The sequence below is a fragment of the Cottoperca gobio genome, chromosome 12 (genome assembly GCF_900634415.1).
Source record: "Cottoperca gobio chromosome 12, fCotGob3.1, whole genome shotgun sequence".
NCBI lineage: Eukaryota > Metazoa > Chordata > Actinopteri > Perciformes > Bovichtidae > Cottoperca > Cottoperca gobio.
Window position 1 is genome coordinate 242,501 of NC_041366.1, and position 12,500 is coordinate 255,000.

At 40.4% G+C, this 12,500-nt stretch overlaps 1 protein-coding gene across 1 annotated transcript in view; it reads left to right on the plus strand.

Moving 5' to 3' along the window:
• Window positions 1–12,500, plus strand: part of dennd1a (DENN/MADD domain containing 1A) — a 35,368-nt gene that overhangs the window by 9,343 nt on the left and 13,525 nt on the right. The window contains 15 exon segments of the mRNA XM_029444573.1: window positions 1,249–1,318; window positions 1,726–1,806; window positions 2,093–2,146; window positions 3,654–3,764; window positions 5,988–6,088; window positions 6,270–6,315; window positions 6,492–6,593; window positions 6,682–6,807; window positions 7,363–7,464; window positions 7,679–7,766; window positions 8,428–8,468; window positions 8,683–8,754; window positions 8,845–8,901; window positions 9,788–9,871; window positions 9,873–9,941. Of these exon segments, the coding sequence (XP_029300433.1) occupies window positions 1,249–1,318; window positions 1,726–1,806; window positions 2,093–2,146; window positions 3,654–3,764; window positions 5,988–6,088; window positions 6,270–6,315; window positions 6,492–6,593; window positions 6,682–6,807; window positions 7,363–7,464; window positions 7,679–7,766; window positions 8,428–8,468; window positions 8,683–8,754; window positions 8,845–8,901; window positions 9,788–9,871; window positions 9,873–9,941 (1,204 nt within the window).

Genomic DNA, 12,500 nt, shown 5'->3' on the forward strand with positions numbered 1-12,500 from the left:
TTCCTATTGTGTTTTCCAGCTCTCAACTACCTAGCTTCAGGCATCTTTTTCAACAAAATAATTCAGACTGAGTTCATTTTCTTCAAATTCAGTATATTCAGACCACTATAACTCAGTGCCAGGAGCACTTGGAGTAATGCTGACTGTTTTGCAAGAACAATAAGAGTGTTATCTTTTGAATGAGACCAAAATCATGCATATGGTGCAAATGGTTGAAGAGCAGCTTTAATTTACTTTGGGTATGTCGTTTGTAGGTACCTCCTTTGCTGAGATAATCCATCCACCTCACAGGTCTGGCATATCAAGATGCTGCTTAGACAGCATGATTATCATATATCACATATATCCTTATCCTTAGGCTGGTCACAATAAAAGGCCACTCTAAAATGGGCAGTTTTGTCTTAAATACAATTCTCAATTGTCACTTTCCTTCAATCGGCGTCTCCCTTCGTATCGCTTCGTATCACTCCGTTTACTCCACTGGATCTACAGTTCCCAGCAATATTTTCCGTTTCGTAAAATGACAAAATACGGCGGATTCAAAATATATAATGGCCGCCACATTCCATTTCTCATACTTTTGAGCGTGCGGGAAAAATATTTTTGTATCAACTTGATATCATCGTATCTCCGTTTTTACTGGGTCGATTTGCGTGAAACAAAGTCTGGCATAGAGTTTCAAACCAGTACCTTCGACTAAAGCTGCAATGTTGGCCGGACTGTTGATTTTATGCGGCGCCGGCTTGAACAGGGCACGTGATCTGATCACACCGCATGACGGTCGACTCCTAAAGGTTAGTGACAAATACAGGGCCAGCCCTAGGATTTTGGTGGCCCTAAACAAGATTTAGTCTGTGGCCCAGGGCTTTCCACAGGGATATTAGCAGCCAGCCTGTGGGGGGAAAAGTAGCCAGCTACAGGGGTCCTCAGAAATATTTTGCTCGTAAAAGACCACATTTGGTGGCCTCTGCCACCATTCCATCATACACACTGATCTACAGATGAGATACATTTTACATGTTAGATCATACTTTTTTTGTTTCGTAAAGGTAGATCAATAAATAAATCACTCCTCTAACAACCAAATCAACCAAATACATTTCACAGATTCTGAAGTTGACTTACTGGGTTTAGAGTGAAAACTGATTGGGGTCCCAGATCTGAGCTGTTAGCCCCAAACTCTGTTACTCACAAAGGGTGTAAAGCTCAGCTTTGTAAAAGTACTACACACTGTTTTTGTCCTCTCAGCTACCTGCCCTGGTTTGAAGTCTTCTACAAGCTGCTTAATATCCTTGCAGATTACACCATCAAAGGCCAGGTAAGTCTTGACAGGTGACATTGTGTTATATCAGATTTCTTGACTTCAGTCAGGGATATGTTGGCCATTTTTTTCACTGAAAGTTTGGCTGTATGCCACTCTCATCAATACTTTGCTTTTGAGCTAACATTTAATGTCATGTCTTTCTTTTAGTTTCAGTTTTAGACCAGATTTGTCAAGTCAGCTTGAGATATTGGAGAACTAGAAAAATGGCAACTGAAACAGACACTATGAATGACTTTACATGCAAACTGCTTCCAAATGTATCTGTAGTAGACTACAGCAGCATTAAATATTAGCAGTAATTATTCTGTGTAGTTTGTCTTCTAACTCATTTGAACCTGAAGGTATGTTTACATGAGATCATGTATTTATTGCATGGATTTTGAATGTTCTGAATGTTTCAGGAAAGCCAATGGCAAGAGTTCCTGGTGTCACTACATACGCTCCCCATCCCTGAGCCTGGGGTCCCTGTTCATCTTGGTGTGGTGAGTCTGACTCCACCACATCACATCTATCTGAGCTCAGTTTAAACCAGAAACAATGCTTCTATCGGTGTTCCTCCAAAAGAAAATAATGTCACTGATAGTAAAATCACCCTGTTTACATAAGAAACGTCAGTATAAACTACAGGAGTACTACACCATACCTCACTATACTGTACATCTAAATGGTAGAAGTAGAAGAAAAATTTGTTGAATGCATATGTTTTTCACAGTCTCTTTGCATTGCTTTTATTTCTCTATACCATACCCTCTTGTTTTCTGTTTCCAGCATTCCTTCTTCACTGTGCCTGACGCAATGGAACTCCCCAGCATACCTGAGAATGTGAGTGTTGTCATTTCCCTTTTGTTGAAAGACATCACTGTCAAACCTCTAAACTCCCATACATGGCAATTAACAGTTTTCTAGTCTTCGTTCTGTGGAAGGGGGTAGTATAAAACTTTTATTAAACAGGTACTGTATTTGATGAACTCTTACAATATGTAGATTTTACCACCTGGTTTTCACAGAAATATGTGGAAATCCATTTCACACAATTTAAAATACATAAATGCATGACAAGATCAGATTAGATCTGACAATTATGACTTTTTAAAAATGATGAAATACTAGGTCATGTGTTTGATCTAGAAAGTTATCATTGTTGTTCTAATAAATGGTATTAATGAGGCCCTGTCACACATATCCGTATGACAGAAACGTATGCTGGCGCATACGAAATATCGGCAATAGGTTGATATAAATTAAGGGTATGTTGTGATTGTTTGAAGGATGCAGACGTTACGCCAAACACGCCAGACATACACAGTTCCGTATGTCAGAAACATATGCCGGCGTATATAAAAATGAGCTCAAAATTTGTCAGAGTCCAAATACGTCCAACCTTTCCACAGCGGTGTTGAAGCTGACGCATACATAATGAATTATTATACGTATGTATATTTACGTAGGTAAATATTCAATTACGTATTCCGTATTCATGTATGTCTAACGTCACGTAATGTCTGCACATCTTATGAGGCACACGTCGGTTACGTCCGGTAATTTTGAACATGCTCAAAACATCAGCGTTCAACAAACACAGTGAGCTCTTAATGAATACTACTTTCTCTTTCACTAAACCAAACACTCGCTCAACTCAGTTCTCACACACTTTTTGTAATTATTTATTCAGTAAATGTAAATGCCACCCTCCCTCCCCCCCCCTGATAATGCTACATTGTGAACAACAAATATGTGTCAAAATCTGCAGCAGGAGAGCTAGTTAACACTAGCTGTTAGCAGGCAGTATTGGAGGGGCTACTGACTTGTATTAGGGTTCATTCAAGCTCTATTCAGTCAAAATATTTATTGGGCGAAGGTAAATTATAACGTTGCCATGATGTGTCAAATGTAATCTTGTAAAATTTACTTTTTTGCGAGAACCAAGTTTACAGTTGTTTGAAGGAGATGTTTTCACATTAATTTAAAATAGATATTAGATTAATGAACTGTTTAACCTCCTAAAAAACAAAACAGTATTCAAATGGTAAGGTAGGAGTGCATGTACAAGTAAATGGGATTTCTTGTTTTGTTTTTTACCATGGTATCAAGAATTGTGTAATTTGACTGGTATTGGTACTTAATTTCTGGTATCGTGACATCCCTAATAGCAAGTTATACTTTAGGCCTACTATGCTGTAATGCACATTGAAAAGCTACAGGATACTGTATTAAGTTTTATGACATGAACAAAAGTTTATAGCATTCATACTGAATCATGGTCCACTGGTCTTTACCCTCAGAAATAACTCAAAAATGTTTTTTCTCTTATTGTGTTTGACCCCTGCAGAGAAACCTAACAGAGTACTTTGTAGCAGTAGATGTCAATAACATGCTTCATCTGTACGCTAGTATGCTTTATGAACGTCGAATCCTCATCTGCTGTAGCAAACTAAGCACTGTAAGTAGAGTCCTCTTCCTATTTCTTCTCTCTTTTCAATCTTAAGAATATATAGGTCATTATCCTGTGACCTCTCTGAAAAAGAAAACAGAATTATTCTTAAAGATGTCATTTTGATACTTTTAGAATGAAATGTTGATATGGGAGGTGCCTCAGTGTTGGATGTTTTTTTTCCTGACCTTGAATGTACAAATTCTATTCATGCAAAACAAAGCAAGTTGATAGCTACCAATTTGTTTTTTTTGGCATTACATCATGTCATAGTCAACTATAAAGAGTTTTATGCGTTTAAAGATATGAGGTGAGGTCTCCTCCCGAAATGAATTCATTACAATCAACTTTTCTTTACTGTAATAGTAAACTGAACAGCGCTGGCAGGTGTCATGGAGAAAGTCATTCATGCACACAAATTAAAATATGCACAGAAAATAGCATGACATTTAAGGGATGTCAAGATAACACAACATAATCCACAGTACATCCACAAATCTCTGTCCAAAATCAAAAGAAATCTGCTTTAAATATTCCAGGTCATCTAGCAGACGCTCTTATCCAGAGCGACTTACAGTGAACTAACTACAGGGACAGTCTCCCTGGAGCAACTCAGGGTTAAGTGCCTTGCTCAAGGGCAGAATGGTGGCAGCACTGGTATTGAACTCACAACCTTCTGGTATTCTGTTTTGAAGCTGTACCACTAGGCCACTAGACCATCACCACCCTAAAGCAGCTTAGATAAACCTTTGGCTACACTGGTATAATGACCTTATGTGGCCCGCCTACGTAATAAGTATTGAACACGTCACCATTTTTCTCAGTAAATATATTTATAAAGGTGGTATTGACATGAAGTTTTCACCAGATGTCGGTAACAACCCATGCAATCCATACATGCAAAGAGACTAAAACAAATAAGTTCAGAAATGAAGTTATGTGTAATAAAATGAGTCCTGAGGATAACCAAACTCTCAGATGGTTTCAGAGAAAGAAAATAAAGCTGCTAGAATGGCCCCGCCAATCACCCAACTTGAATCCATTAGAAAATCTAACCTTCAAGATTTGAAGACTGTTTGTATGTGTGGATTGCATGGGTTGTTACCGACGTTTGGTCAAAAGCCCTTTTAGAAATATATTTACTGAGAAAATGGTGACGTGTACAATCCTTAATTTACCCGCTGTATGTTCCATTTCTGGTGTTGACATGCACGCACAAGGAAGTACTTTGTCTGTCATTTCAACTTCCTAAAGACAACATATGCACCTCATAGCAGCCAACGCTTGCCAGTACTGCTGAAACAACATCAACGTGGCATCATGACTGTAAATGAAAGGGGATAAGAAAAATGGAGTGGTTGCAATAACTAGTGTTGCACGGTATACCGATACTAGAATAGTATATCGGTACCGAGATACTAGAATAGTATATCAGTTCTAGAATAGTATATCAGTACCGATACTAGAACAGTATATCAGTTCCGATACTAGAATAGTGAAGAGGCAACTCAACAAAATAGTTTACCGTACTGTTCAATCTGTTAGGATTGAACCTGTTATAAGCAGCAGTGTGACATGGGAAAATAATATAACAGTTCCATGTTCTGTTATCTATTATTTCATTTAATTTCCTGATATTTTAGGTTTTTACTCAAAATCCTAATTTTGGTATTGTGACAACCCTAGCAATAACTCAACAATATTAATATGAAAGGATAAAACAGAGCTGAATGCCTGCTGCTGCCACTCATAGTGTCAACGTACCACAGTGTGAGCTCCTCAGGTTCCACGTTGTTGTGGTTGTTTTCAGTTAGGGAAGAGCACAATGCTGGCATTCCATAAACCAAAATTAGAATGTCAACTATTGTTTATGTTAAGTCAGTTTTTTTTCTCCATGACACATGCTGGGCTCCATAGTTTGCCATCATCATGTTGGAATGAATTCTGTAAACTTACATGATGTGCGGTGAGGTTCATGGCTGGGAGGCACTGACTCTTTCAGAGTCAGATTTACAAATATATGAACCCAATTGAGTAGCTTATTCACCATTTTCTTGGCAGCATGAACATTGACTACTGGTCATTGTTCATATCTCATGTATGCAACCTCAAACAATAGCATACAACCTGATATATTTTATTATGTACATAATATAATATGGAATATGTTTTTATTTCTATTCCTAAATAATTGCACATATAGAGCATGCCATAACATGTCTTTGTCCACAGTTAACAGCTTGTGTCCATGGGTCTACAGCCATGTTATTTCCAATGCACTGGCAACATGTATACATTCCTGTCCTGCCTCAACATCTATTAGACTACTGCTGGTGAGTATGCTGCTAAAATGATTGTGCAGATCTAGGAGATCTAAGAGAGCATTTAAAGAACACTGTATGACCATGATTTAATGTATGCCAGACTAAGCTTGACATGTGCAGTAGAATTGTTGCTGTGTTTAAGTTCCATAACCAAGCTATTATCTCAGGAATACGTGTTTCTTTTTTTCAGTGCCCCAATGCCCTACCTCATTGGAGTACATTCCAGCCTGATGGAGGTAGGCGGTATTACTGGCACTTAGGTACCAGCTCTTTAAGATTTAAATCTTAGTGAACTTTTTTACCCTTCCTCATCTTGTACTGACAGGCTTGAACTTGTATAGCATCCACCTATCTTCAAGGCACAGAGACTTTGTGTCTTCATTTGACTCTGTTGACTCTGTGTTGCTGGTAGAAAGTTCGAGGGATGGCTCTGGATGATGTGGTGGTCCTGAATGTGGACACAAACACCCTGGAAACCCCCTATGATGACCTCCAAAGCCTGCCCAATGATGTGGTGAGGAACTACTGTACAGTACACAATCCCGTTTATAAATATTTATAAAAATATTCACAGATAATGAGTGTGACTTCATGTACCACAGGTGTCATCTTTAAAGAGCCGTTTGAGGAAGGTTTCAACAACAACTGGGGACGGTGTGGCTCGAGCCTTCCTCAGGAGTCAGGCGGCTCTGTTCGGCAGCTACAGAAATGCTCTGCACATCCAGTCGGTCAGTATACTGTATACCAGAGACATGAAGGATGCAGGAACACAGAGAGGGATAGAGTTGATCACTTTGATAGATCCTTTCATGTGACTCTGGGTATGATGACTTACCAGAGTCACATGGGTATGCCCACATACTTCAACAACAACATTTTACCAGGTCAAAGAGAGGATTGCACTACGAAGAGAGATCAGTGGGTTAGCGAGGTATGTGGAGCCTAAAGTCAGATTTTTCAAAGTCACAAAGGTGGCTCTTGTTTAATCTGGTCGTCATGGTAATTTATGCTCCCCACCTAGCCTGGTTCGGAGGAGGTTATGTTCAGTGCGTACGTGGATGCAGTTCTTGATTATAACGTCTTTACCTCTTGACTAAAGTAAGTGTCAAATGATCGGTCCATTTAGTACAGTAGAAGAGTCAAGTGTCCCCTGTGATGAGAACATGCACAGAGCCTGAAAGAAGACAGTTGATGACACGCTATCTCTGACTGGGGCTTGAAAAACATGTTAGTGTTAGAGTGTACAGTACTGTGACAGCTGATGTGTTTTCCTGCAATTTTAGGGAGAGCCAATAACATTTAATGAGGAAACCTTTGTGAGCCATCGTTCCAGTGCCATGAGACAATTCCTGCAGAATGCCATCCAGCTTCAGCTCTTCAAACAGGTACACACACACACACACACACACACACACACACACACACACACACACACACACACACACACACACACACACACACACACACACACACACACACAGTGCTTGTTTTCATTGTATTTTTCTCCCAATTGTGGGGTCCACACTTGCACACACTTGCACACATCTTTAGTTCACCCTTTCTCTTCCACTCAAATACATGTTATGGTTCTACCTGCAGTTCATTGACGGCAGGTTGGACCTTTTGAACTCAGGAGAGGGTTTCAGTGACATCTTTGAGGAGGAGATCAACATGGGCGAATACGCAGGTGAGTCAGTAGTGATGTGTTAGTGGGTCACTTATCAAACAGGTCCATTGACATGGAAGCACAGAGCGCACCTAAAGGAGGATCAGTAAACAATAAGAAATGGCTATAGTAAATACAGGTACAAAGTCTGGGTCCTGATGGGTTCACACAGACAGTCTGCTTTACATTTATCATCTCATATGGCCTGACGCCATCAGATCCAGCACAAGAAAAATCATGTTGAAGCTCGTTTAAAGTTTGCTGCACAACATTTAGACAAGCCTGTGAAATACTTGGAGAATATAGTCATAGACATTCTTGATAAAAATCTGCTGCCATCTACCGTGATGATGAAGATGAAACGAGGGTGGACATTTCAGCAAGACAATGATCCCAAACACACAGCCAAGGAAACTCTCAATTGATTTTAGAGAAAGAAAATAAAGCTGCTAGAATGGCCCCACCAATGCCTGAACTTGCTCAGCGAGCTTACTGTGTCTTCATGTTTCTATAATAGCTAAAATGTTCACAAGCAGCCGATGTCACTCTAACACAACACATTCCAGTTGCAGCACATCGGTTGGCTTTACATCAGATTCCAGACCGCAACCTTTTCAGATAGTACCCATCATGCCGACTACTTGTTGTTGACTTTTTTTTAATTTTTGTGACCCCCCCACAGGCAGTGATAAGACCTACCACCAGTGGCTGTTCACTGTGAAGGTGAGCTAGTCTCAATGCTTTGACATACCGACAGCACATTACCCCAAAGAAAACATTACAGGTCTTTTTAATATTTTTCCGTCATTTGAGTTTGCCCTGCTAACAGTAGGGAGTATTGATGTCAATGCATGTCCCTCACAGATGTGTGTGTATGTATGTGTATATTACAGTTATGTGTTTGCCACTAACAGATATCTGTCAATGTTTTTGACAGAAAGGAGGCGGGGCTATCTTTAACACAGTGAAGACCAAGGCAAACCCTGCCATGAAGACCGTTTACAAGTTTGTAAGCACGTCTTTGGCTTCTGTTAGAATATGATCCGTTAGTTAGAAATGACAATGGCAATGATGTGGCTTTTTTATGTTTGTTTGACAGGCTAAGGACCATGCAAAAATGCGTATAAAGGAAGTCAAGAGCCGGCTTAAGCAGAAGGTATGTAGCTCTACATCAGAAGTCGCATTAACCAAAGCAGAATTTTCCATCATTGACAAATAATGACGGAAAAATATGAAGGCCGTCTGTCTGACTGAACTATTGTAACTTGAAGTCATTCACAGCGCGTCTCCTCTCCTCTCTGTGAGGAGCAGCGATGCTGCTACAGGTGGAGGGCATCCTGCAGGATTTCCCAATAGTGGCAAGATCAGAAAGTGACTAATTGTATGCCGCTATGGTTTTTTCAATTTTAATTGACAAAGTTGCACAACATGGCGCCGTCTAATGTTTTTAGCCTAGCCACCGTGCCCAGTGTCACTGATCAATAACAGAATATTAGAGCCAACTAAGTGAATTATTGGATTATTTTTGGCATGTTTATTATTAGAATGCGATCGCACATTATATAACACTCCATGTCGCGGAACATTAACCAGGCATTATAGCATATTTATTATTCACCATAAATACTAAAAGCTAGTTCTGTATATTAATTATTTAAACATTTCTATAAATTAATGGCAATTTAATGCTATTAAATATGCCTTATTATCATAAAAATGGATGGTTAATAATGGATTATGACGTAAATGTTACGACCCTATCGAGAAAGTGTAACGCAATCACAGCCACACTGCTGACAAACCATTCTGGGTCACTGTTACAGTGATGTTTACTTTTGAGACCTTAACTTCCAGTAGCAAAGGTGGTAAGAGTTGGTCTGTCCCTTTTACAAAATAAATCTGAAACACTACCCTGATTTACCATAACTGAACCCCACCATCCAGCCACGGCGTGCAGTCTCCCTCCCCCTCAACCTCCCCTGCAGTGACACCACTCCTTTCACCTGTATCAACTTCCACCTCCCTGTGTCCCCCCTCTGCAGGAGCAGGCAGAAAACGGCTTCTCCCCACCAGGGTCAGCAGTTATCGATGACGACAACTCAGCTGGGTTCACCTCTTCCACCAGTGGCAGTCAGGAGGGAGGGGCCACTGCCAACCTTGGCTGACCACAGGCCAATCACTGTGCATTTTGGACAGGTAGGCAGAAATAAGGCGGGATGGGGACCTGGTGAGGAGAGAAAGAGTTTAGAAGAAATTTCACAGAGCTGCAATGTATGTACTGCATTTGAACATTTGAACATTTGAACAATGTTTTCGTGATAAAATTATATAATACTATGATGATATAAATTATTCAGATATTATTCCATACTATTTATGCCAAGTTCTCTTTTAACTACAGTTCCCATAATGTTTTGGGTATGTTCAAAGGAAGTGTAATGCTGCCTTGGAAGTCTGAGTTAGCAGTGGACTACAACCTGAGCCCTGTTTTAGCTTATGTTTGTTTACATTGTAGTAAACTGGCACCATTACAAGTAAGAGGAATCGATTTAAAAACGTGATGACTGTCAGTTAAAAAAGTTAAAAGGAGTGTCTCTTTTTATTTGTCTTTTTTCTATGATTTCTAAGCGGCTGTATGGACATGTGTTTGACATAATTGGGAAGTCGCACTGAATCTAAACATTTTGACGCAAATTGTTAAGAGTTTTAAAGTATCTTAATATTCCCCATGAGCTCCCCCTTCAACCGTCTGAAAAGCCCTATATGAGACCATTTTGGACAATACTGAAAATACTGCAGTATGAAATAGGGATGTCACGAGAATCAATACTTTGGTTCCAAGTCTATGCCAAAAAGTGGCGGTACTTGTTTTTCTACAGTATAGTTATAGTAGTATCGTTGGGGCTAACAGTGTCCCGTCGTCTCGTGGACAATAAAGAAAAATGTTTTTGAGACTCAGTCGACTCACTATTGATGCGTCCAGGGGTTGCACCTTATTTTTTCCTGATAATGCTACATTGTAAGAAACAAATCCGTGTTGAAATCAGCAGGAGAGCTAGTTAACCTTAGCTGTTAGTAGACGATGGAGAAAGGTTCCATAGAGTTGCACTATGGTGGGTTCATGCTTTATTCAGTAAAAAATAATATTAAGCGAAGGTAAATTATAATGTTATCATGATGTGTTCAAATATAGTTTCACAAGACTATATTTTCCTTTATAGAATAATAAAGGAGTGTATGTTGAAGTACATGGGATTTATTGTTTTATTTTCGTTTTTTATCCTGCTATCGAATTGGTATCGAGAATTGTGGAATTTCACTGGTGTTGTTATCAACTACAACATTTCTGGAATCGTGAATATCCCTAGTATGATGATGTACTTTGATTTGTTAACTTTAATTTACTAGATTAGTTCAGAAATAACACAATGGTGTGACTTATTTCTGTTTTCATGTTTGCGCTGCGCCAATTAAACAGTTCCATTTCATCCTTCCTGACCATCAGAGGCAATGCTTGACACTGAATCTTCTGTCTCACGCATGCGCAGGTTGAGTATTTATACCAACAAAGTCACGTCTGACTTCCGATGACCCCGGCTAGGGCATAACTTCCGGTGTCATCCACAAGATGATTCCTTTTTATCTTCTCGCTTATGCAGGTTAATTACTGTGATAGCATTAGCTTAAGCTACATCATCTACCATTCACTCGGAACTCATCAGTTGTAGCTTTGTGTTAGTCGCCCTCCAAAGGCTGTGACAAGCTATCCTTCTCCAAGGAGGAAACTATGGGTTTGCCTTCCCCCAGGACTAGCTTTCTATAACGTAACTGTTCTCACAATTAGCAGAGTGCTCTCGCTCAGTCTAACTTGATGGGACGCTAGTAAGTCGGTCATAGCTAATATTGACAGCTAGTGTGAGTGTCCTCGTTCCCCTCTCACTGCATAGACTGGTTTGGCAGAGATCCTCTGTTGCCGGTGCTATGTTTTACTCTCATCATTGTACTAACTGTGTGACTTCTTTTCAATGATTCAAAGATGGCCACAACCATTGACCCTCTTGTCTTGGCCTTGAGCGTTTGAGGGAGGGTCTGAGGTAAGGTCTGCTAAGATGTCCGAGGTGAATATACTGATGGGTGATGCTAGCCTCCCCTTGTGTGAGCAGTTCACTCCAGCCCAACCTACCCATACTAAGGGTCATTCCACGGAGGTGGCAAGTGCTCCCTCCAAGAAGAAAGCTAGGTCTGACGAGCTGTCTTCTAGGGTGGATCTGCTAACTGCTGAGCTGACTAAGAGGAAGCCCCTTCTCCTGGCTTTCCATTCTAGTGCTGGTACGGAGAATGCTAGTGCATCCAATCCATCCATGGCGGAGTCATGTTCCAGAGGACAATATTGTCTTTGTAGCTGCTTCAGCCACAATATATAATGAATACGGTGATGAGGAGCCCTCCCATGCCAGTACGCCTGGGACTTCTTCCTCAGCTCATAGCTCTTTGTATGGGACAGAAGACGGCTCCATGAGGGCCGTCAATCACACTCGCCTGCAGCTGGATGTACAGCAGTCAGAACTGTCGCCTGCTAGTGCTTTCTTCAGGCGCATTTCACCCCCGCCACCTTTACTGTTCCTTAGATATTCATCAGAAGGAGGTGCATGCATGCTGCAGGGACACTAAGGATCTCTCGTCTTTCATCTTTAGGCTGAGCCCTGGCAACCATGCAGGATGCTGTAAGTTTGGTCTCTGCATGCCAGCTATTGA